Source organism: Molothrus aeneus, chromosome 5 (genome assembly GCF_037042795.1).
Source record: "Molothrus aeneus isolate 106 chromosome 5, BPBGC_Maene_1.0, whole genome shotgun sequence".
In the NCBI taxonomy this organism is placed as follows: Eukaryota; Metazoa; Chordata; class Aves; order Passeriformes; family Icteridae; genus Molothrus; species Molothrus aeneus.
Window position 1 is genome coordinate 26,019,414 of NC_089650.1, and position 21,636 is coordinate 26,041,049.

General features: G+C 41.8%; 1 protein-coding gene across 1 annotated transcript; it reads left to right on the forward strand.

Annotated features, from left to right (window-relative positions):
• The first annotated feature begins 1,063 nt into the window (after window positions 1-1,063).
• Window positions 1,064-20,468, forward strand: UBE2N (ubiquitin conjugating enzyme E2 N). Its single transcript, XM_066549685.1, has 4 exons — window positions 1,064-1,166; window positions 18,544-18,790; window positions 18,967-19,107; window positions 19,784-20,468. The coding sequence occupies exons 1-4, from the start codon at window positions 1,137-1,139 to the stop codon at window positions 19,822-19,824; spliced, it is 459 nt and encodes a 152-aa protein (XP_066405782.1). The 5' UTR covers window positions 1,064-1,136; the 3' UTR covers window positions 19,825-20,468.
• The last annotated feature ends 1,168 nt before the right edge of the window (window positions 20,469-21,636 follow it).

The window sequence follows — 21,636 nt, forward strand, 5'->3', positions numbered from 1 at the left end:
CCCAGTGAAGATGCTTTGATATCTAAATAAGGGTTGGAGTCATGGAGTCTTACTCCTAGATTTGCCATTGCCAGAGAACTTTACTTTCTACCAGAGTACAAAGAAATTATGTCCTGTTTTAATCTGGAAGAAAACACTTGACAGGGAATCATATGCACATAGGGTTCTATTCCTGGCTGTGCTGCTGGCCTGCTTAGTAACCTATGGGAAATTAGTTCAATTTTCTGTGCTTTTATTTCCCCTAAATAATGATGCACATTCTTTGATGTTACTATTACTATGAAGCTGTAGTGATGTCCTAGTACGCTCGTGCAGTAGTTATACTCCAATCTTTACGACATTCCTCTTTCTACTGAAAAAGAAGGAGGTTCACTACCCCGGTGTTATTGAGACAAAGATCACAGAATTGTTAGGGCTGGAAGATCCTATTTCCAACTCTCCTTGCCAAGGCAGGGTCACCAGGAGCAGGTGACACAGGAACATGTCCAGGTGGATTTTCAATGTCTCCAGAGAGGAGACTCCAGAACCTCCCCGGGCAGCCTGTTCCAGTGCTCTGCCACCCTCTACCTCAAGAAGTTCTTCCTCATGTTGAGATGGAACTTCTTGTGTTTTATTTTATGGCCATTGCTCTTTGTCCAGTTGCTGGGCACCACTGAAAAGTCTGGGTTCTATTCTCTTGAAACCCACCCTTGAAATATTTTTATGTATTGATGAGATCCCTTCTCAGCCTTTTCCTCGCTAGACTGAACAGGCCCAGCTCCCTCAGTCTTTCCTTCTTAGTTGTGCCAGACCCCTCATCGCCTTTGTGGCCCTTTGCTAGACTTTATCAGGAACTCCTTATCTTTTAGGGGCTGATGTTCTAAGCTATCTTTGAGGCAGGTTTAGAGACTCTCACGGAAGCTAACAGTCAGGGCCGGGCAGACTGTTTGGCGCTGACAGCGCCCACACCACACAGCGCCCTGACGCTGGCTCCATTGTGCCGTGCAGGGCGCTGACCCCGCGCGCCGATCCCTTTATCCTACATTTCCCGGCGTCACGCGCGCAGGGCGGTGCCGCAGGAAGCGCGGCGCGGGTCTTTCCGGCCGTGCGCGCGCCCTGAGCGGAGGCGCGCCCCGAGCCTGCACCGACGAGACAAGATGGCCGGGCTGCCCCGCAGGATCATCAAGGTACGGCCGCGCGCCCGGCCCGCCGCGCGCCGCTCCGCCATGCCCCGCCGGGAGTGCCGGGCGCGCCGGGCCGGGCTCCCGCGCCCGAGGCAGCGCTGCGCCGCGCCGGCCGCCGCTTCCGGTGCCCGGGAGCAGGGCCGCGCTAGGGCAGGGCCGCCTCCCCGGCCTCCTCCCGCCCCTGCCGGGCGAGGGGCGCCTCGCTGCCGTCCTGCCCGCGCCCCCGCCGCTTCCCGCTGCCGCCGCCGCGGGGGCCTCCGCCCGCTGTGTCGGCGTGCGCGGGCGGCGGGAGCGGCCGGGCCCTCCTGGCGGGCGCGGGCCCGCGCCCTTTGCGGGGATCGCCCGGGCGGCGGCGGCGCCCCTCGGCCCCCGGTGCTGCCGAGCGCTGGTATCTGCGCACCCTCCGGGGTCCGGAGCTCGAAAGACACCGGGCATACTCCCCTCCATTCTGCCCGCCCTGCGGCTCCTCACCGGGAGCTTCCGCCAGGCCCCGGCTTCCCGGCGCAGCTCTCGGCGTGCTTGGGCCGGGGGAGGGCGGCGGTGGCGCCCTGCGCGGCTTCCTAGTGTGCGGTGAGGGACAAGCCACGGCCAGCAGTAAGCCTGGGCCACAGGGACATCGGCCCCGGTGGTACACGCTGGGACAGCCTGGTTACTGCTACGTTTGCTCGGAGCTGTCGGCCCTTACCCATTAACGTGCCGTGCTGGCCGGTCGGTATAATGTTTCGACTTTGATTTGCCCAGCTTTGCAAGGGTTCTTAACTTTGGGGTACTTTCAGCAGATCCTCCGAGTTCAGTTCCAGCTTAAGACATAAGTAAGTTGGGGTCACTTACTGGAGATAGAGGTAGCTGTCTTGCAAGCTATGAAAACATAGCTCGCTCCTGTAGCTCACGTGGGTGCTCCTGCTGTGCTGCTGTCTCCTACTCAATTTGTAATGTTGCGAAATGAAGCCCTCGAATGGGTGATCATTCTCTTTTCAAAAGTTATTAAACGATTCCACTAAGGTTCGTTAGCCCTCACAGGAAATGACAGCATCCTCATAACTTGTTACAGTGAATGGATGTTAGTTTTTAACACTGTGAAGCCCTCTCAGTTGGTAACCACTGTAAATAAATGGATTTATAAAGAGTTAAATAGTGGATAAAAAAAAAAAATATTTCTCTAAGAAGTCAAGTTATCAAGTAGATGATAGAGATGATGAGGTAAAATAAGGCAGAAGTAGCATTTATCTTCTGTGAAACAGAGCTAAACTACAATTAGTGCTCAGAATTGTAAGTAGTAAAATTAAAGAAGGCCAGTCTTACAGATTTTGACACCTAGCCAGCTGCCTGAGTGCACAGCCTGCTAATCTGAATGTATTTCAGGTGTGATAGGGAGCAGTGATTCATAATACAGTGGAACTGGTGTTTATCACAGGGTTGCAGTAAGAGCTCAGTCATGAGGCTGGTGTCTGCGTTAAATTTTCATTGCTCTTGACACCTCCCCAGAATACAATCAAGAAGTGCAACTACTTATGTTGGTGCGTAAATTTTGTTCTTGGTACTTTTGTTTTCTTCATGCTTTTCTAGAAAAAAATGCTGGCACAATTTACAGAACTCACTTCAAAGATGTGTGGTGATGTGGGACTGTTTCTTTTCCTCTTGGAGAAGAAAGATGGAGGGCTAAAAAGAGCCCTTGAAACTCCAGATTTTCTATGAAGGATCCCCCTTAGACAAATGATGGGTTGGGTATTTCCATGTGTGCATTGGAAGTTGTCTGCAGCCAGCCTAGAGTTATTAAATCTTGGCTTGGTTGTGTTAGATGATCAGCTCTTCAGCTCCTGTGCTGTGCGTGCCTTAGGTTGCCACATGTGCCTATGATCTAGGGCTTGAGTCTGACTAGTTACTACAGCCTCAGAAATGTGCAAAGTCATATCTTGAAATATCACAGCTGCAGAGGTGCCGTCCCAGAAATATGCCTGCTAAAGTCTTCAGGAGTCTTCAGTGAGAATTGTCATGCCAATTTTGACTTTAGTCTTAAATTTCCTATTCTGGATGCCTTAGAGGGAGGGGAGGGAGTGAACTCAGTTGCTAGTGAGAAATTGAAAGATCAGGAAAAGAAATGGAAGAGAGAGATAAGAAATAGCTGAGTAACGGTAAAATCACTTCAGTAAAGAAAATTAAATCTTCATGCTATGTGCAGTAGTAAATTTAATGATAATGAAATGGCGCAGATACTTTTAGGAAAAGATCTTTCTCCCTTTTTGCCACATGCCCCCTTTGTGTTGTCATCCAGGAGAGACCATGGATGGCTGCTTGGGGCTAGGAGAGTGTATTTGGACTGTAATGAAGTCCTGAGCCTGGCTGGCGCTCCAAATGCAGTTGGCATTCCCTGTCTTGAGCGACTGCTGGCAGATGGCTGGGCTCAGGTTGACTTGCAGCCCTGTGCTCCTCAGCCTGCGCCTTTGCTATGCGCAGGCTGTCATCCAGCCCAGGAGGAGAGCAGGAGCTTTCCTTGCAGTGGCAAGAGCTCTGTTTATGTTTCCAATACTTTCTTCAAAGGCAATGAAAAGGTGACAGTAGGGGTGTTGTGAAGCAGTTGTTGCAGAAGATACAGAATTATTCCCAATTTGCTGTCCTCAGATTACTTAGAAATGGACTTTAACAAAAAGTGTCTGTAAGTTTAAAAGATGACTTGCTTTAGAATTATGACTGTTAGCATGTTACAAATGGTGAGTTGAAGACATTGATGTAGTTTTGAATCTTTAAAGAGGTAATCAGAATTGGAAAACCTTGTGTCTTGTGAATAGAGAAGAGGTATTTTTTGTTTTCTTCAGTAGTTCAACACCAAGGGTCCTATGAGAATCATCTTGACCAAAAAAACCTATTAATGTAAGATAAAATTAAAATGTGTTATTGGCACATGTCACAGATGCATGGTTTATGTGCTGTAAACTTCTTTCCAAAAAGTGACTATTTCCAGTACTAAAAGGTGAGCCTTTGTGACAGACAATAAATAAGCCCAGTGACTTTTACTTTCAAGCACTTATTACATTGATTCTTTCCCATGTTGCAAAGTCACGTACCTCCAGTTGAGTAAGGAATTGAATTGCATCTGAATTTTTTTCTTGGCTGACATTCAATCCACCTCATTGCTGTGTCAAGTGCAGTCAGAGTATGTGAATGGAATGGATAATATTGTCCCATATCATCTTTTAAAGGGCTTTTTTCTCTGCTGTTTTTATTGCTGCAGTGATCTCGTCATTCATGATTTGATGCACAGGTCTCTAAGTTGACTGTAGCCAGTTTTTATTAGTGCTTCTGTTACAATCACTGCAGCTGCTCCTATCATGAAGTAACCATCTGAAGCAGTAACTGAGGCTACTTCAGATTTTTTTTTTTTCTAATGAATTTATCAGTGTTAAATTACAGAGGCTTTGATTTCCTCCCCTGCATGATACTGTGGTATTGTCTGAGGTATGCATTCCTTGCTATTTACTATGTGAAGCTATTTCCATTATCTGCAGTGAACTCCTGCTTGCTGTATTTTTTGAAACTGAGAACATTTGGATTGCTAGCTACAAAATGCTGCTTCAAAATGTAAAATTTCTGGGAGCTTTTATGGAGATTCTCTTGGTGTGTGTGATGCTAGGCTCTTAGAGCATTCTATAGTAGAGGCCAGTATAATCAGCCTTATATATTTGAGGTTTTTCTCCTGTATAAATCAGGCATTTAGTCTGCAACTGGAACTTTCTAGAAGTTCTTTAAAAGTGTTACTGGCAGCCAACTTGAAGTTTCTTACTTTTTCTTGAAAGCTTTGGATTTTTGAGGCATGGACTTGTGTCTCCACATGAAAATTTAAGTCACTGCTACCTTTTGGTTTCTGTGATATGTCTGACCACTTTTTTATTTCCTGAATAAAAAAAAATTAAATAACAAAGACTTGAGGTAAACCTAATACCTTTTTGTGGTGTTTTGTATTTCTTTGGATGGTGGTTAGGTTTAGAAAACATTACTTCTGAAGAATGCTGTTCCTTGACATTTATCAGAGAATACCTCTTGTATGCCATTTGAATCTTGTGGATAACTTAAAATTTGATAGAAAGGTGAAAATTTTGGGAATTTTCGGAGGTGTTTTTGTACTCTTCTTAAAACCATTTTCTCCCTGCTCCTGTTTCCCCCTCCCCCCCAGGTGCAGAAAGATAGTACATGTGCTGTTTTGCAGCCCTCAGCTGAGTCTTCTTGCCAGGTGATGTGGTCTGGGCTGGCTGGGATAGTGGTAGGAGCATACAGGCAGGTATTGGGAGCCTGAAGCTTGGCAGAACAAAAGCTTTCTGCAGGTAGGGCAGGGAAGCTGAGAAGAAGGCTCAGGCCCAGAGGATAAGAAAACCTTCCAGTTAGGTCTAGTCTAAAAAGAAAATGTGGTGTCTTAATAACAGATCTTTCAGAGGACACTGGTAACTTTTCACAACCTCTTCCTTAAAGAAGCTTTCAGTAGACCCCGTAGAAATAAAAACTGAGGAAAACTCCAACAAATAACCCAGACAGAGGCAATAATCCTGTTTGGACCATCTTGTATAATATTTGAGCAACTTTGAGACACAAACCTATAGTAAACCAATGGATTTTTATTGCTTTGCATGCAGTTGTTTATACTGTATATGTCTGTTATGTTTAGATGGCTTTCAGAGTATCATCAAAATTTGTTTTGTGTAATAGTACAAAACAAAATCACATTTTTTTAGTTGCTTATGACTGGTGAATTAATAGTGAGAAGCAAGTTGCAAATTTTGCATAGATGGTGTGGTGGATTGACCCTGGCTGGATACCGCTCTATCCCTCCCCTCATCTGAGCAGGGGAGAGAAAGTACAACCAAAGGTGCCTAGGTCAGGAGAATCACAGGGAGGGATATTCACCCATTGCAGTCATGGGCAGAACAGACTTGAGTTGGGGAAATTAATATCATTTATTACCTATCAAAACCTATTAGGTTAATGAGAAATGAAACCTAAATCTTAAAACAGCTTCCCCTGCACCTCACCCTTCTTCCTGGGCTCAACTTCATTCCTGATTTTCCTCTCTCCTACCCCTCAGCAGTGCAGGGGAGTGGGAAGTGGGGGCTGTGTTGAGTGCATCACACGTTTTTTCACTGTTACTCCAGCCTCCGTAGGGGCAGAACTCTCTGTACTCTGCCTGCTCCAGCATGGACTCCCTCCATGAACTTCTCCAACATGAGTCCTTCCCACAGGCTACAGTCTTTGTGAACTCCTCCACTGCGGGTCCTGTCCACAGGGTGCAGTCCTTCAGGAACAGAATGCTTCAGTGTGGGTCGCAAGTTCACATGGGTTCCACATTGTGCCAGCAAACCTGCTCCAGCATGGGCTTCTCTCTCACCATGACCTGCCAGATGCTTGCTCCGCTGTAGGCTTCCCACGGGGTCACAGTCTCCTATGGGCACGTGCTCCAGCACAGGGTCATCCATGGGCTGCAGGGGAGTCTCTGCCCCCATACCTGGAGCGCCTCCTCCCTCTCTGCACTGACCTTGGTGTCTGCAGAGTTGTTGTTCTCACATAATCTCTTTTCTTTGTCCTGCTGCCCAGGTTGTGGGTTTTTTTCCCTTTCTTAAATATATTACCTCAGAGGTGCTACCACCATTGCTGATGGGCTCAGCCTTGGCCAGGGGTGGGTCTGTCTTGAAGCTGGCTGCCACTGGCTCTGTTGGGCATGGGGGAAGAAGCTTCTGGCAGCTTCTCACAGAAGCTCCTCAGTGGGCCTGCCCCACTACCAGGCCCTTGCCATGCACACCCAGTATAGACAGCATTTGGGCAGAAGCTCAGTATGAGTTACTGTGTGCATTAACCACACTTTGATTGTTGACTCTGCACCGTATATGAGTGCAGGCCTCCAGTGCAAATGTGCTCCATCAGGATAACTGCAGGAGTGGTTTACACTCTTAGCTTAGTGAATTCAGTTATGCCTTACTTTACAATAGCTGGAGATGCACCATGAAAAGCTCTATCTGTGCTATCACATAGATAATCCTTTAGGAATTTGCATAGGATCTCAGATTCGCAGTTCCAAAATCCCGTAATCTGCTGTGGAAAACTCGAGAATGAGGTCATTCTCGGGGGAGGTGCTGCTGACCTTAAAATGCCCCTCTTCATGTTACTGCTTGGCTACAAGGTCTTCTTCCAAGAGTGGATACATTCTGGGTTTTTTTTCCTCTTTTTCTTCTGGGAAGGCACTGTTACTTGGAATACATTTGTGTTCATCTCATTGCAAGTGGTTTTGCAGTGGTTAAAATTGTGTGGTGATGGGATTTAGAGAGCCAGAAGTGTGTGAGAGGATTGTGAGCAATCCAGAGTTCATTCACAGTGCTTGCTTAGCAGAGCTGTAGTGTCAATTTTTTGGACAACTGTCTGTATGTCGAATACTAGATAATGTTTTCTGAATCTGCTGTACCACTGTTTTATTTTTTTTTTATAGCTGATGCCTTTGACATGTTGACACTTTGAACATGTTTCCTTGCCTTTTTTTTGGGAGGTGGTGTTGGATACAGTTGGAGCTAGTGATAGAGCCTGGGAATCTACAGGGTGGTGGAAGCATTAATGTACAAGAGACAGTAGTCAGTAATGAGCCCAGGAAGTGGGGGCATGTGGAATGCTGACTCTGGGGGATTATATGGCAGGGAAGAGAATTCATGTGGAGGCTGGCTTTTGTGAACCAAAGTGTAGCCTTCTATTTATGATGTTTGTCCCTTGCTTTACGGTTTAATGGGTTTTGCTGCTAATTCTTTTTTACCTTGTCCTGAAAGGTAATATTATTTTCAGAAGATTTTCTTCAATGAAATTGTTTTACAGTTATGTAATTTTAATGTAAACATTCTTAAATCTCTCTGACAATATGACATCTGCTTAGGTAACCAATATGTTTTCAGTAATGCTGGTTACAGCCAGTTCTTTGCATTGTTGTAGCTAATGAATTGATAGACCCTGGAAGAATTTGTGCCAAAATATGATGTAATGTAATACTAAGTTTTGAATTAAATCTTTGTAGTTTTCTGAGGCAGCTTTACCCCTATATGTAAAAGACAGTTTTGACTGATAAATTTCACTTTTTCTTATTGCCTCCCCCTCAAAAATCAAAGCAAAAATATGCATGCTTTTTTACCTTCTTGTGTGCAATTTATCACTCCTCAGTGAAGGAGATCAGTGTGATCTTCCCCTTTATCACAGTCAAACAGGAAAGAATTGTCATTTGGCAAGTAATTATAACTTGTCACTGTGCCAACATAGTGCTTTAACTAAAGCCTTAAGTCTCTATTTCATACCCCAAAATGAATCTGGACTATTGGATGTAGTTGGAAGGTAATGACACTGGTAACTGGCAAGGGTTACCTGTGGTCAGAATGAAAGTGTGAAAGAAATGTATTCTCTTATAATAACTCTACTCTGAGTGTGTATTCTCAGTTAAAATGCTGCAGTTGGTTATTGTACTTCTGTTTTTTGCAGAGAGCTGCACAAAGTGAAGAAGTTACCACTTAGTGAAGTTGCTTAACCAGAAGTTTGTGAAGTGATCAATCTGGCTCATTCTTGTAGCAGCCTCCCAGTACCCAAAGCAGGCCTACAAAAGAGCTGGAGAAGGACTTTCACAAGGGCATATAGGGATAGGACAAGGGAAGTGGATTCAAACTGAAAGAGGGCAGCTTTAGATTAGATGTAAGGAAGAAATTCTTTACTGTGAGGGTGGTGAGGCTCTGGAACAAGTTGGTCAGTGAAGCTGTGGATGTTCCATCCCTGGAAGTGTTTAAGGCCAGGTTGGATGGGGCTCTGACCAACCTGACCTAGTGGGAGGTGTCCCTGCGCCCACGGCAAGAGAATTGGACTAGGTGGTCTTTAAGGTCCTTTCCAACCCAGGCTCTTCTGTGATTTTGATTCAGGTTGAACAGCCTTACTGTATGAACAGATTCAGCTTGGACTGTGCTGGCACAAAAATTTTTGTGCCACTGAGGTGAACTTAGGCTGAGGAACTGATTTGGCTCAGAACTATTCAGTAAAGGTTATTTCTTAAACCAAATCAGTTCTGTGGTCTCATCTGTTATTTGACTTTGCAAACATTTGGGCTGATGAGGGGAGAATGTGGAAGGATGACTGTTCAAATTAGCACTGCTGCTGAGAAGTTAAAGCTTCCCATTTGGGCAGACTTGCATTTTGTGAGGAAAGGAAATGGTGGAGGTAGTTACAGATGTGAGTGAAGTTAATCAAGAAGGACTGAGAACCATGCTGAAATGGTGGGTAGAAAAGCAATTTGACTTAATTGTAAACTCAACTGCCAGTGAAGAATGAAACAAAGGACTTCCACTCTCAATGACTAAAAATTAGTGGAACTTAGGTGTAATTAAAAAAAACCAAACAACTCTTTGATTTTTGCTATTGGTAGTGTCTTTTCACCTGTTTTAGAAATCTTCCTGGAGGATTTGGCAGCAAATGTCTGATCTCCCTTAGGAAGCAAATACTGAAATAACTGATGAGCAATCAGTTAAACTGAAAGATCTCTCTTTTTCCTCATCACATTTTCTCCCACATAAATTGTTATGTGTGATATCCTGCAAGTAATAAGTGTTATTATTTCAACTGTAGCAGGAAATGGAGCTAGTGGTTTTAATTTTAAGTCTGTCATCTCTTTCTCAAAAATTCTTAATTTTTGCTATCATCTGTGGAGTCTGAAACTGTCTACTTCATTCTCTCTAAAAGTGGTTCTGGATGCAACATCTCAAACACAGATTAAAAAGTACTGTGTGGTTTATGGTGAGGTGGGCTAACCTTGGCCAGGTGCTCACCCAGCCACACTCTCTCCCCACCTCCACCAGGCAGGGGGAAAAAATAAGAAGGAAAAGCTCATGTGTCAAGACAAAAAGAGATCATTTACTGATAATCATCATGGCAAAACAGGTTCCACTTGGGAGTCATTAATTAATTAATTTGCTTCCAGGTAAGATAGAATTGGATGGTGAGAAACAAAGACAAAATTAAAACAGCAGCTTTGCCACCCTTTTCCAGTACTCAACTTCAGTCCTTTACTCCTTGCTCCCCAACTTGCCTGTCCCTGATGGATGCAAGGGAGTGGAGAATGGGGGTTTATGGTTAGTCCACAGCAGCTCCTCTCTGCTGTTCCTTCCTCTCCACACTTTTCCTGCTCTGGAATGGTCCACTCCATAGGATACAATGTGGGTGTGTGCTCCACTGTGATCCTTTATGGGCTACAGGGAATCTCTGCACCTGTGCCTGGAGCTTGTCCTTACTGTCCTTCTCTGACCTTCTTGTCTACATTAGTTTTGTGCACAATTTTTTTTTTTTGTTTTTTTACCCCTTGCTGTTCTCTCTGTGTGGTGCTGTTTTCTGTCCTTTCTTAAGTACGTTTTCCCAGGTGTGCACCAGCTTGGCTGATGGATTCACCCATGTCCTTTGGCATGTTTTTGGAGCTGGCTGTGTCTGGTGAGGTACAGCTCCTGGCCTCTCCTCACAGAGGTCACCCTTGGAGCCCCTCTCCTGCCAGCAACTTGACACATAGAGCCTGTACAGGTCCTCAGTTGGTAATGCAGTTGAATTAGATCATACCAAATAAAAAAAAATGTTGTAAGCTGATGTGGATTTCTTTCAGTTGGGTGCCTTTTTAATTTTACAAGTAATGCTTATTTTTTGCCATTTTGGGACTATTCCTACAGCGTTGCATTGCATCCTATTGTTCCTTTTGTAAATGGTCAGGGTTACCAAAAAGTTTGGTAACTGGCTGTTTGGAGACCTTCTCCTGTAGCACCTGTGGAAGAAACTTGTCAAGGGATGTGCAGATTTTTTTAATTTGTACTGGTGGGAGATGCTTTTATCCACAGCCAGTGCCAGCTGTTCCATGGTTTCTATTGGAAGTTCCTGTCCTCTGCTGGATGGCAGCAGAGTGTTTATGTTGTCAATCAGCATTTTTCAGATTAAAGATCTACTTAAGAAGACCTAGCTCACTTTTCCTGAGTTGCATTGAGAATGCTGTCAGGCTGTGCTTTCTCAGTAGATTTGCAGAATTGTAGTTTCTGGCAAGGTGGCAGCAATAAACACTCATACTTAAACTGTAATTCCTGTTGTAGATTAAGTTCACATCCATCATCTGTATTCCCTGATCTGTTCAGAATAAAGGTAGAGTCAGTTGAACCTACAAGTAAGGGTAGATTCTGCCTACACTTTCTCAGTGTCTGACATAGATTAGAGAGGACTTGTACCTTGCCTTGGCCTGACAAAGTTGTAGGAGTGTGATACGGAAGGAAAATTGCTTGACTACTGCTTAGAGAATTGAGCAAGTAAATGTGTTACTGAAAATATGAGGAAGGAATCATTCCCCTGAGATTTTTTATAATGGTGTGGTATTGTGCCATTTCAGATATTTAATAGCCTTAATACCTGCAGTGTTTTCTCTTTATGTAAGAGACCTTTAGTAATGTTTTGTGTTTTGAAGTTTCAGAATAATTTTATCACAGATATGTCAGCCTCTGAATGATATTATTTCTTTTTAAGGTACTAGCATAAAGTTTCTAGCCATAAAGATGCTTTTCTGTAGTCTTAGAGTTATTAAAGGTTCTTAGATAACTGTTATAGATATGCAGAGTCTTTGGTGTTTAAGACTTTTATAGATGGATGAAGACTTTTAATTTAGTAGTTTACCATCTGTTACTGAAATTAGAGTAGTTGGTAGTTAAGCTTCTTCCTTTGGAATGAGGAGGGAAGGCTCTGCTTTTCCTTTTTAGGTTGTTACAGAATAGTAATCTGTTACACTGGTATCCTGCTGTGGTTACACTGCAGTCCCAGCTCTTTAAACCAGCCCTTTCAGCAAAAGGAATCTCCCATCCTTCTGAGAGCATGTGTTAGCCCCCTGCTTTTTATTGGCACAGCTGTTTGTGTGGAACATCTGGTGCACTGCATCAGGGACTCTTCTCTCTTGAATGACTTTTCCCCTTTTCTTTCAGATTGGGCCCTTGCTATGTTAGACCATGAAGTCAAGAGATAGCTATACAACCAAAAGTAAAAGTGCATAATAGGCTGAACTGGAAAAGCGCCACAAATTTGGTTTTTTCTTTCCTTTCTAGAGTGGCTGATCATTTATCACCTTAAAATATTCAGACCCTGTAAGGTGGTATGATTTCTCTAAGCTACCTTTGTTCTAATGGATTTTACAAAGCTCACTAGGTGATTTCACAGCTGATATTAAAGGATAATGTGGACCAGAAGACCATTCTGTAAAATAGTGTGTTCCTTCAATTGTAACACTCACTGAGACCACAGTATTAGTGGACTAATAAGCAGCATGTTTTATTTATTAAAGTAATCTGCATAGCAGTAATATTGAGTGTGAAATAAGAAAACTGGAGTATCAGGGAAATGAAATGCAGGTAGCTGAATTATTAAGCAAAGCACATTTGTCTAGAGATATGGAGCTTGGATTTCTTCTCTGAGCTAGTTTGTGCTGACTTCCCAGGCAAGCTTCTCTTAAATTCTAGTGGCATTCACACAGTAGCTTTAAAGGTCACATATTTTATGGGTGCTCAATATTGATTTGTTCCTAACTGTTTTAGCCACGTTGCTTGGCAGGCAGTGTAAAATTTGTGGCGGTTAACTATTGCTGTAGCTCAGGGAACAGAATTGCACTATTTTTCCAAGCAAAAAATAGTTCTCCTTTCTAAAAAGCAATGAAGAAGCTTGTAAAATAGTCTAATTCCTTGCCAAAATCTCTTCCTTTAGTACTGTAGTGGTCTCTGTCAGACAGAGAAGCTTTACAGTTCAGCTGCAGTGACTCTGGTAGGTAAGAAATAACCTTTGGGGTTTTTTTGCAAGTACTTGCATAGGTGAGTCTTCTGATTCTGGTATTTGCTGCTTTTGTATTTTGACACTATCTATTTGTAGTTATTTGTTTGGTCCTGCCTTAGTCTGTTGATAGCTAGCAAGACTTCTGAAGTAGCTTTTTGTTTTTCAAAAGGGCAGCACACAGAAATCTTTTTAGTTGTTTTGACTAAGGCCTTGACAGCTTGAGGCTTTTGTAAACACTTCTGCAAGGCTGAAAGTGATTGAAATAATATATTTGTAATGGATTCCTCCTTTGTATGCTTGCTCATACCTCCATGTTCATTAGCAGTTGATTTTCCTGTATGTCTGTATGGAAGCATCTTCTAGGCTGTTGCCTTTACTTCCTTAAAGAAGTGCTCTGTTTTACTCTGTGTGTATGAACAAGGAGAATCCTGGTGGTTATGTCTGCTTTTCAATAACATTTTTCTCCGTTTGACTGAAAGCAGAATAACCAAGCAATAGCTCAAAGAATGAATGAAACCTACTCTCCTGAAGATCCATCTCTCCTCATTGTGTGGCTTCTCTTAGTCTTGGCAACCTCACCCCTGCCTCCTGCTCTGCTGGTCTCTTCTAAAGATCAAATGCTCTCTCTTCCTGAGGCTTCCTATCCTCACATGTTACTGTAAAAAGAGGTTGAGGGTTTCTTCCCCCTCAGGTATAATTAGTTTTCAATTTAATGTCTTCATAGAAGAATGTCTGTGCAGAATGTCAGCTACACCATCTGTCCCATCAGTATCATCTGTCACTCTGCTTCAGGCCACCTGTGTTAATAAGGAAAGCTTTGCTTTTGCTTGTCAAAACACCTTCAACACTTCTGTGTTTTCTAACCACTTAATTAAAAATAAAAAAGGGAAGGCATAAAAAGGGGGGAGGTATAACCACTTGTGGTTGTCAGATGTGTTTTTTTTCAAGTATGGACTGGCATGTATCTTTTCGGGTTTATTAATTTATTTTAGTCAATAGAAACTGTTTCATTGCTTGGAATTGGAAAAAGTGGAGTAAATACAGGAGTGAGAAGAAATCTCAATCTAAAAACATTGCAGAGTATGACAGATAATTGCCTATGACAGCATGGGAAACTTCACTTGAAGGCTCTAGAGCTTTCAAAATATGTGCTGAAATATCTTCTGTGAAACTTCAGTATGCCAGAGAAGAGCTAATAAAAACCACTACATAATACAATTCTGGAACTTGATGGGAGTTTGTATTCTTGTTGGAGACAAAGTTAACTGTTCTGTTGTAAAAACATTTATTGTGAGCAGCAGAACTGCAAAACCCAGTTTTCTCTGAATTTATTATTTGTCCTTTTTAGCATGTTTGTATTTGTGTGTTTCAGCTCTTTTATCCTTATTGTCAGAGATTTTTGCTGGGCAAAGGTTATACTTGGTTGGAATAAATTGGCCAAACAGCAGTGGTAGTGCTGGAGCTGTTCATGTCTTCCTCTCCAGTAGCACTGAGCTTGGTTATCCTTAGCCATTGACAGCTTACAAAACATACAGAACAGTTGAAATTGGACAAAGGGTCTAAAGGCAGGTTTGGGGGAAAAAGAGGAAGTAACAGAGTGCATAAAACTCACTTCCTCAGTTAAAAAAGTGTAAGAAAAGTAAGTCTGCCTAAAAAACCACAGGAAGTCAAGTATTGCATGTGTTCAATCATCCTGATGAGTTAATAAAGGAGGTAAATTAAAAGTTTAATTAAAAGAAATTAAACATTTATTTATTTATTTAAATGTGTTTGGGAGACTTATTTTCATTGGGTAGCCATCCCCTGGGAATTAGAGAATAAGATCAATGTGTAGTTCAACATTTCCTTGTTTTGTCCACATCTCATCATTTTCTCGTGGGTGATGTACAGGGTGGTAGGTGGTTATTTTTTGCAGTGGCTTTTTTTTTTGTGTTTCTTTTTGTTTTGTTTATTTTTGTTTGTTTGTTTTGGGTTTTTAATTGGTAATGTACACTTAAAAGAATTAAAATCTATAAACAGGTCAGCTTCCTGACCTGTTTATATACTGTGACCAGGTGCATAACATTGCCTGTATACTCCCAATTTTTTCTCAAATATGACTTATTTTTGCAAGTTTCATGGCAAATCAAATTTATTTTAGTATCAGCCTGTCTGCAACTGTCCATCTTACCCTAAAATGTGGAAATCAAGTCCCCATAACCACTTTAGAATTGGGCCTAGTTGTATATTTAAGCATTTTATGTGCTTAGACCTTACACTGTAACTTTTTGATTAATTTCCCCCTTTCTGTTCCTTTTCCATGGTGTCCCCCCAAATATATTTAAGATATTATTCTTAATGTCTCCATAATTGCAGGACAAATTATTTATTGTCAGAATTTAGGAGGTACTGATGTATTTAAGTACAAACATTGCACATTCTCTCAATAAACAGCATTTTTGCTGTGTTCGTTGCAGTCTAACAAGCTTATCTGTGTTATACAGCTCTAAAAAGCTGTTTTCTGGAGGTTGTGCACAAAAGTGTTTTCTGAAGCTCTTGCAGAAAAAGTGTTTTCTGAAGCTTTTGCACAAAGGCAGCGATGTGTGTTCATGGGATCATGGCCTTTCATTTTGAGTGTTTTGGAGAAGTTTAGCCTGGTGCTTGCTCTCTGCTGCAGTGGAGCCTGGCAGGTATGAAAGATGAGTGTCAGCCAGTTCCCTCACAGGTGTTCATCCTCATTTCTGTTTGGAAACAGCTTCAATGGCACAGATAGTGATGGAGCTCTGTGTGCAGTGCAGGAAGCAAGGTGTGCCTCTTTGGAGTTTTCATCTAAGATTAATGTTCCCCAAGGGGCCCTGTGGGCTCAGAGTAGGCTCAGTACTTGAGTGGCTGTATGCAGCACAAACACTCTTTGGCAACCCCTTTTTCTGGGGTGTTTATAGCAAGGTGACCACAGTCACAGAATGTGGAGGCATGAAGGGCTTTCTGAGCAGGGTGACATGCTCACAGTGGTACAACCCCTTAGGTATTATGGGGTGCCTGCATTGGAAGAATTGTTTTTCTCATCTGTGGGCTCTCCTGTTGTTTACTGACAAATGGTTTTTAGCGGCAGAAGGTGCAGCTTGCAGCCAGGCACTGCTCCCTCAGATCTGCTGGCAGGTAGAAGTGCTGATGCTGCTGCCAGAGAGCTGCTGATTCTGGGCTATTTTAAGCCAGGATTGGCTCCCCAGTGTAGTTACAGTCAGCATCCTGGCATAACTAGGGATGGGGGATCTGGGGACTGGGGTGACTGAGGGGGAGCTAGGGACTGCTGAGATCAGCCCAACTATTAAAATGTGTTATCCTTAATATTAAAAAATGGTCTTTGAGTGTGCCCATCAGAACCAAAGCCACGGTTTCCTTACAAGCACATCTCCAGCAAAGTCCAGCTGTGAAAAAAAGTTTAAAAATTGGTCTTTCCCATAAGTTCCTCATTTTTAAGTTTTCAGTTGGCTCACATTAGTTTATATTTAGCATAAGACACTTTCCTCTGCCAGAGCTGTCCAACAGTATATGGTCTTTCATAGGCAGAAACCCAAACTGTCCCATTTACCTGAGGCAGCACTCATACTGACAGCTTGCTGAAACAAACTGAGAATGGTTTATGCATTTCAGGGGTTATCTGTAGTTTCTTACTGACTTTTCATACCATTGAATGTAAACTATCAGAATTTGTTATGACTGCTTTTCTACACAATTAGTGTACAAGTAAATAGCCAGCAGAATACAAATGAGTAAGTTATAAAGTTATGTTTATAATATAAATATACTCACAGAAGTAAATGTAGACAGCTCTAAGAGGCTTGGATGGCCTTCCAGTGAGGTGTGTAAGTGGCATCTAATGTCTATGCAGATAAGTAGACAATATGTAGTTGCAACAAGGAAGCACACCAGTTATATTTAGTTTTAGGTTTGCAAATATACATAGTAATAAATTTTATATTATAATTTGTAGGACCATGACAATTCAGAGATGAGTAATTGGATTTTGGAATTAATTACTATGACTTTACTTCTTTATGTATTGATCAGTTTTTGTAAAATAAGATGTTATTTACCTGCATCAGGACAGCCGTATCACTTAAATGCTGTGTACACTTATTTCTGCAAGAGTAATGCAGCAGTGCAGCTAGGTTTGAAGAATTATTTAGCTAGGTAGAGGTAATCTGTGTGCTTTGTGCTTGTATAGAGACTTACTGTATTGGAGAGAGGCTGACTATGAGGGTGTGAATACTGACAGGACAAGAGAAATGGCTCCAAACTGAGAGTGGGTTTAGATATGATGTTAAGAAGAAATTCTTTACTGTGGGGATGGTGAGGTAGTGGAACAGGTTGTGCAGAGAAATTGTGCATGCCCCATCCTTGGAAGTGCTGTTGTAGACATGTGGAATAAATATGCTATAAAATTGAAATAGTAAAATAATGTTACACCTACAAGTTGTCATCTTCTGTCAGTAGAAACAGGATGATTTTTCTTTGTGAAAGCCAACACAGAAAGGTGGTGAAAAAATTAAGTGTACACAGTAAAAGCACTCTTAGAAGGAAAGAGGAAATGGGACTAAAATTGCGTGAGGAAATGAGGCTTTAGCAGGAGTTTTTTGTCCCTGCCTAGTGTCCTTTTGCTCATTTTGGCCTTGGTGTCTTTTTTTTATAAGAGCTAGAATGGTGCCCATAAGACTTGTGAAGACAGGCAGCAGAGGAAAGGAAGATGTACCTGCCTTGGTCTGTCTGCTCAGCGCATTAGCAGGGTGGGCAGCTCTTAGCTGTGGTCACAGCTTGGTGCCTGAGGTAGGATTGGCAGAAGAATGGAGCAACAAAGAAACCAGGTCCCTGTAGGAGACTGGCCCGCCCTTATTTTGCTGTTTACAGAACATCTTGACTGTCTTCTACTGTCTGTTAGGGTGACTTGAAACATGGTTATATGCAGGCTGAATGTGCTCACACCAAAGCTATTTATGCATCTATATGTCTAAATACATAAAACATCCTTAAAATACACCTTTAGTGTTGCAGAAGAGTAGCACTTGAAATTCTTCAAAGTTGGATCTGATTCCGGTACAAATGTTCAGCTTAATAAACCAGTCCACTCTTGTTAAGAGTAAGCCTTGAACACTTTCTGTGGGTGATTAATCCCTTTGGCTTTTCACTTATGGGAGTTTTTATTTAAGGTAGAATGGGAAATGCTTTTGGTGTTTTAATTGTGGTATTCTTTAAAGTGCTTTTAAGTATATTGAGAAAAACACAGCTGCTTGGCAATAGTTCAATCAAAAGTTAAGAAAATGGAGGCAGCTGAGTTATCTATTACTGGGTGTTACAGAAACACACAACAGGTGAGGATCTGAGAGGAGATGGGTACCAGTTTACCCCTGCCTCACCTCCTTTCTGCAGATGTTCTTTGACTTTGAGGAATGTAACACAGTTTCTGTGAATATAAGCTAGATGAGTGCTTGTTGCTTTTGAAATGGTTTGTACAGGTCTTATGGTTTCTGTGTTTATTTTAAATGGGTTTTATTTGTTTCATTGTCTCCTTTTCTTGTAGGAAACCCAGCGCTTGCTGGCAGAGCCAGTCCCTGGGATAAAAGCAGAGCCAGATGAAAGCAACGCACGCTATTTTCATGTGGTCATTGCAGGTCCACAGGATTCCCCCTTTGAGGGTGGGACATTTAAACTTGAACTATTCCTTCCAGAAGAATATCCAATGGCAGCTCCTAAAGTACGTTTCATGACCAAAATTTACCATCCTAATGTAGACAAGCTGGGAAGAATATGTTTAGATATTTTGAAAGGTAAGTGCTACTATGTTTTCTTTCTTCTTACCATATTAAATACAGATGTTTGTAAGTTAAAAAGAGTTTTCTTGTGTTTAAAGGATATCTTGCTTCTTGTTTAATCTGGAAAAACTTGCTATTTCTGTAGACTGTGGTGAATATGGTGTTTCATAGTGCTATAAATGTTTCTTCAGATAAATGGTCCCCAGCTTTGCAGATTCGTACAGTTCTGCTATCAATCCAGGCTTTGTTAAGTGCTCCCAATCCAGATGATCCACTAGCAAATGATGTAGCTGAGCAATGGAAGACCAATGAAGCCCAAGCCATAGAAACAGGTGATGTATCATCTAACTTTTTTTTTCTCTAGTTTAGGAATGGCTTACTCTCTAGATTTTTTTTCTCTAGGTTTAGGAATGGTGTGTAAAGCCTGACCTCTAGTTTTATGTCTGCAACTTACAGACATAAAGAAGAAACAAAACATTACTGCATACAGTCATAGTCCAGGTGCCCTGAATGTGCCTGCAGTGGTCTATTTTTAATTCTGCGAGGCCTGATAGAAGAAGAAGCTCTCTTGATCTGTTTGATCTTGGATTTTGATGGTCCTAATGTGCTATTCTGTCTAATGGTCCTAATTTGGTAGTCTGTCTAATTTGGGGTTCTGGTAAAATGAAGGCGCATTCTACTGCTTGTCCTCTATGGCTTAAGGAATGGATTAACAGGTTCTGGAAAGTACATCTCTGATATTGCATCTCTGCAGGCTATAGTGGAATGCAAGAGTTGCTATGTTATGCCTCTTCACTTTTGAATCCACTACTGTCAGACTGCTTCTATAATATATAAAAGTTGACAGCTGCTGGAATTCAAAATTGCACTTAAAAATCTCAGAACTGATACATTTTGTGTGCTTGCAGCAGTGCTGTAAAAGAGATCTTTAAGAATATGAATTTAAAATTACTTTAATCAAGCCTGAAAATTGGATCTTTTCTTAAATGTGTTTCTTTTTCTTTACAGCCAGAGCATGGACTAGGCTATATGCCATGAATAATATTTAAATGCGCTTTGAACATCAAGTGTGCATCACTTCTCCTGTTCTGCCAAGACCTCTTCCTTTTTTTGTTTGCATTTAATGGACACAGTCTTAGAAACATTACAGAATAAAAGCCCAGACATCTTCAGTCCTTTGGTGATTAAATGCACATTAGCAAATCTGTGTCTTGTCCTAATTCACTATTGTACCGCATGAGCAGAGGCTAGAAGTATCATCTGGATTGTTGTGAAATTGTTTGAAAGCAGCAGCACATCTCTGCTTTTAATCATTTTTCCCGTCATGGTTTAAGTATAAGCACTGTGAATGAAGGTAGGCAGGGTTAGCTGCGGGGCTTTTTGTTTTAATTTTGTGGGCTCCTCCTCCCTTTTTATGGTGATGCTAATTGCATTGGTAAAAGCAGCTAACCAGTTATATTTTAGAATATACCCTCTAGCCCAGTCTAACTTAGACGCTGTAGATGGACAAGCTTCATTGTTTGAACAAAAAACGGGAACATTAAACATCCATCACCTTCACTAATACTATAGTGATTCTGCTGTCAAGTGTAGAAAAATCCCTCCAAGAAAAAGCTTGTGACCATTTTGTATGGCTTGTCTGGAAAATCTCCTGTAAATCTTATGTTTTAGTAAAATATTTTTTGTTATTCTACTTTGCCTTTGTATAGTTTATTTTGCTGTGTTTTCATTTCTCTGTGACAATCGTATTTAAAAAATTGAGTCCAGAATTGACAATTTTTCTTCACCAGTCTGACAGATTTAACAGTAAAGAAGGGAAATTCACAAGGGTTTTTTTGTGGGTTTTTATTTGTTTTTCTTCATCTATTTCCTGACTTTTTTATTAGTTTGTGTTATGTGGGTGACCTTACATGGCCAATTTAATATGAAATTGCATTTGGAGTGACTTTTAGAAACAAGTCTCTGATGGAACAGTTGTAACCTTAATTTTAGCAACGCGTCGATGTGTGTTTTCATGGATATAACCAGAATGAAGTAGGAGGTGGAGAGCAAACAGCAGCACTAATTATGAGTATCTGCATAGCAGCACGGTTTTCTAACTTCTTTAATTCCTGCCCTCTATTAACTTGAAATTCCAGTGTGTAGAACCACTGTTAGAGCCAGCTTATGCATTGACTGATGTCTGCTTAGCCCCTTGCAGCTAGCAACTCATACCACTGGTTTTTCTCTACAAGCCTTGTTAAGCTACTTGCTTGAGCAACTGGTCAGCTTAAAGAGCAACAAAGCTTCTTTATTGGAGGGGAGGAAAGTGATGAAAAAGTTCCTTCTCGTCCTTGTTTTTTGTGTATGCATCCTGTCTAGAAGTCCAATATCTCTTCTGGGAACCCATCTAATTGCTTCCCTTCATTTCTTGTATCTCTGTTCTCTTCCTTTCCCCAAGCCCTCTCCCTCACAAAACCAACCAACCAAGCAACAAAAAAAGCTTAAAAGCTCTTGGCAAGGCCAACCTGAAATGCATTAATGACAGCTTGTAGTGGTTGCAGTAAGGGAGTTGCATTTTGTCATGCAATCCAGGGGCATGGTTGTGTAGTCTGTTGGTATTCTCCCTCTTTCACCTCTTCTTCCTCTAGTATCATCTGAAATTTCTATAGAATGTGGTGTATTTATTGTGCTCTTATGTAAGATGAAGAATATCTATTAAAACTATGTTTTCCAACAGACAGTGCTTTCAGTGGTTAGTAACTGCTATTGTCACTCAAAGTTCTCTCCAACATAGTTGAAGAATGGTTCAGAATTCAACTTTTTCACCAAACTGAGTCATAAAAAAACTGTTTTAAAAGTACTTTCTGTGTTGAATGTAA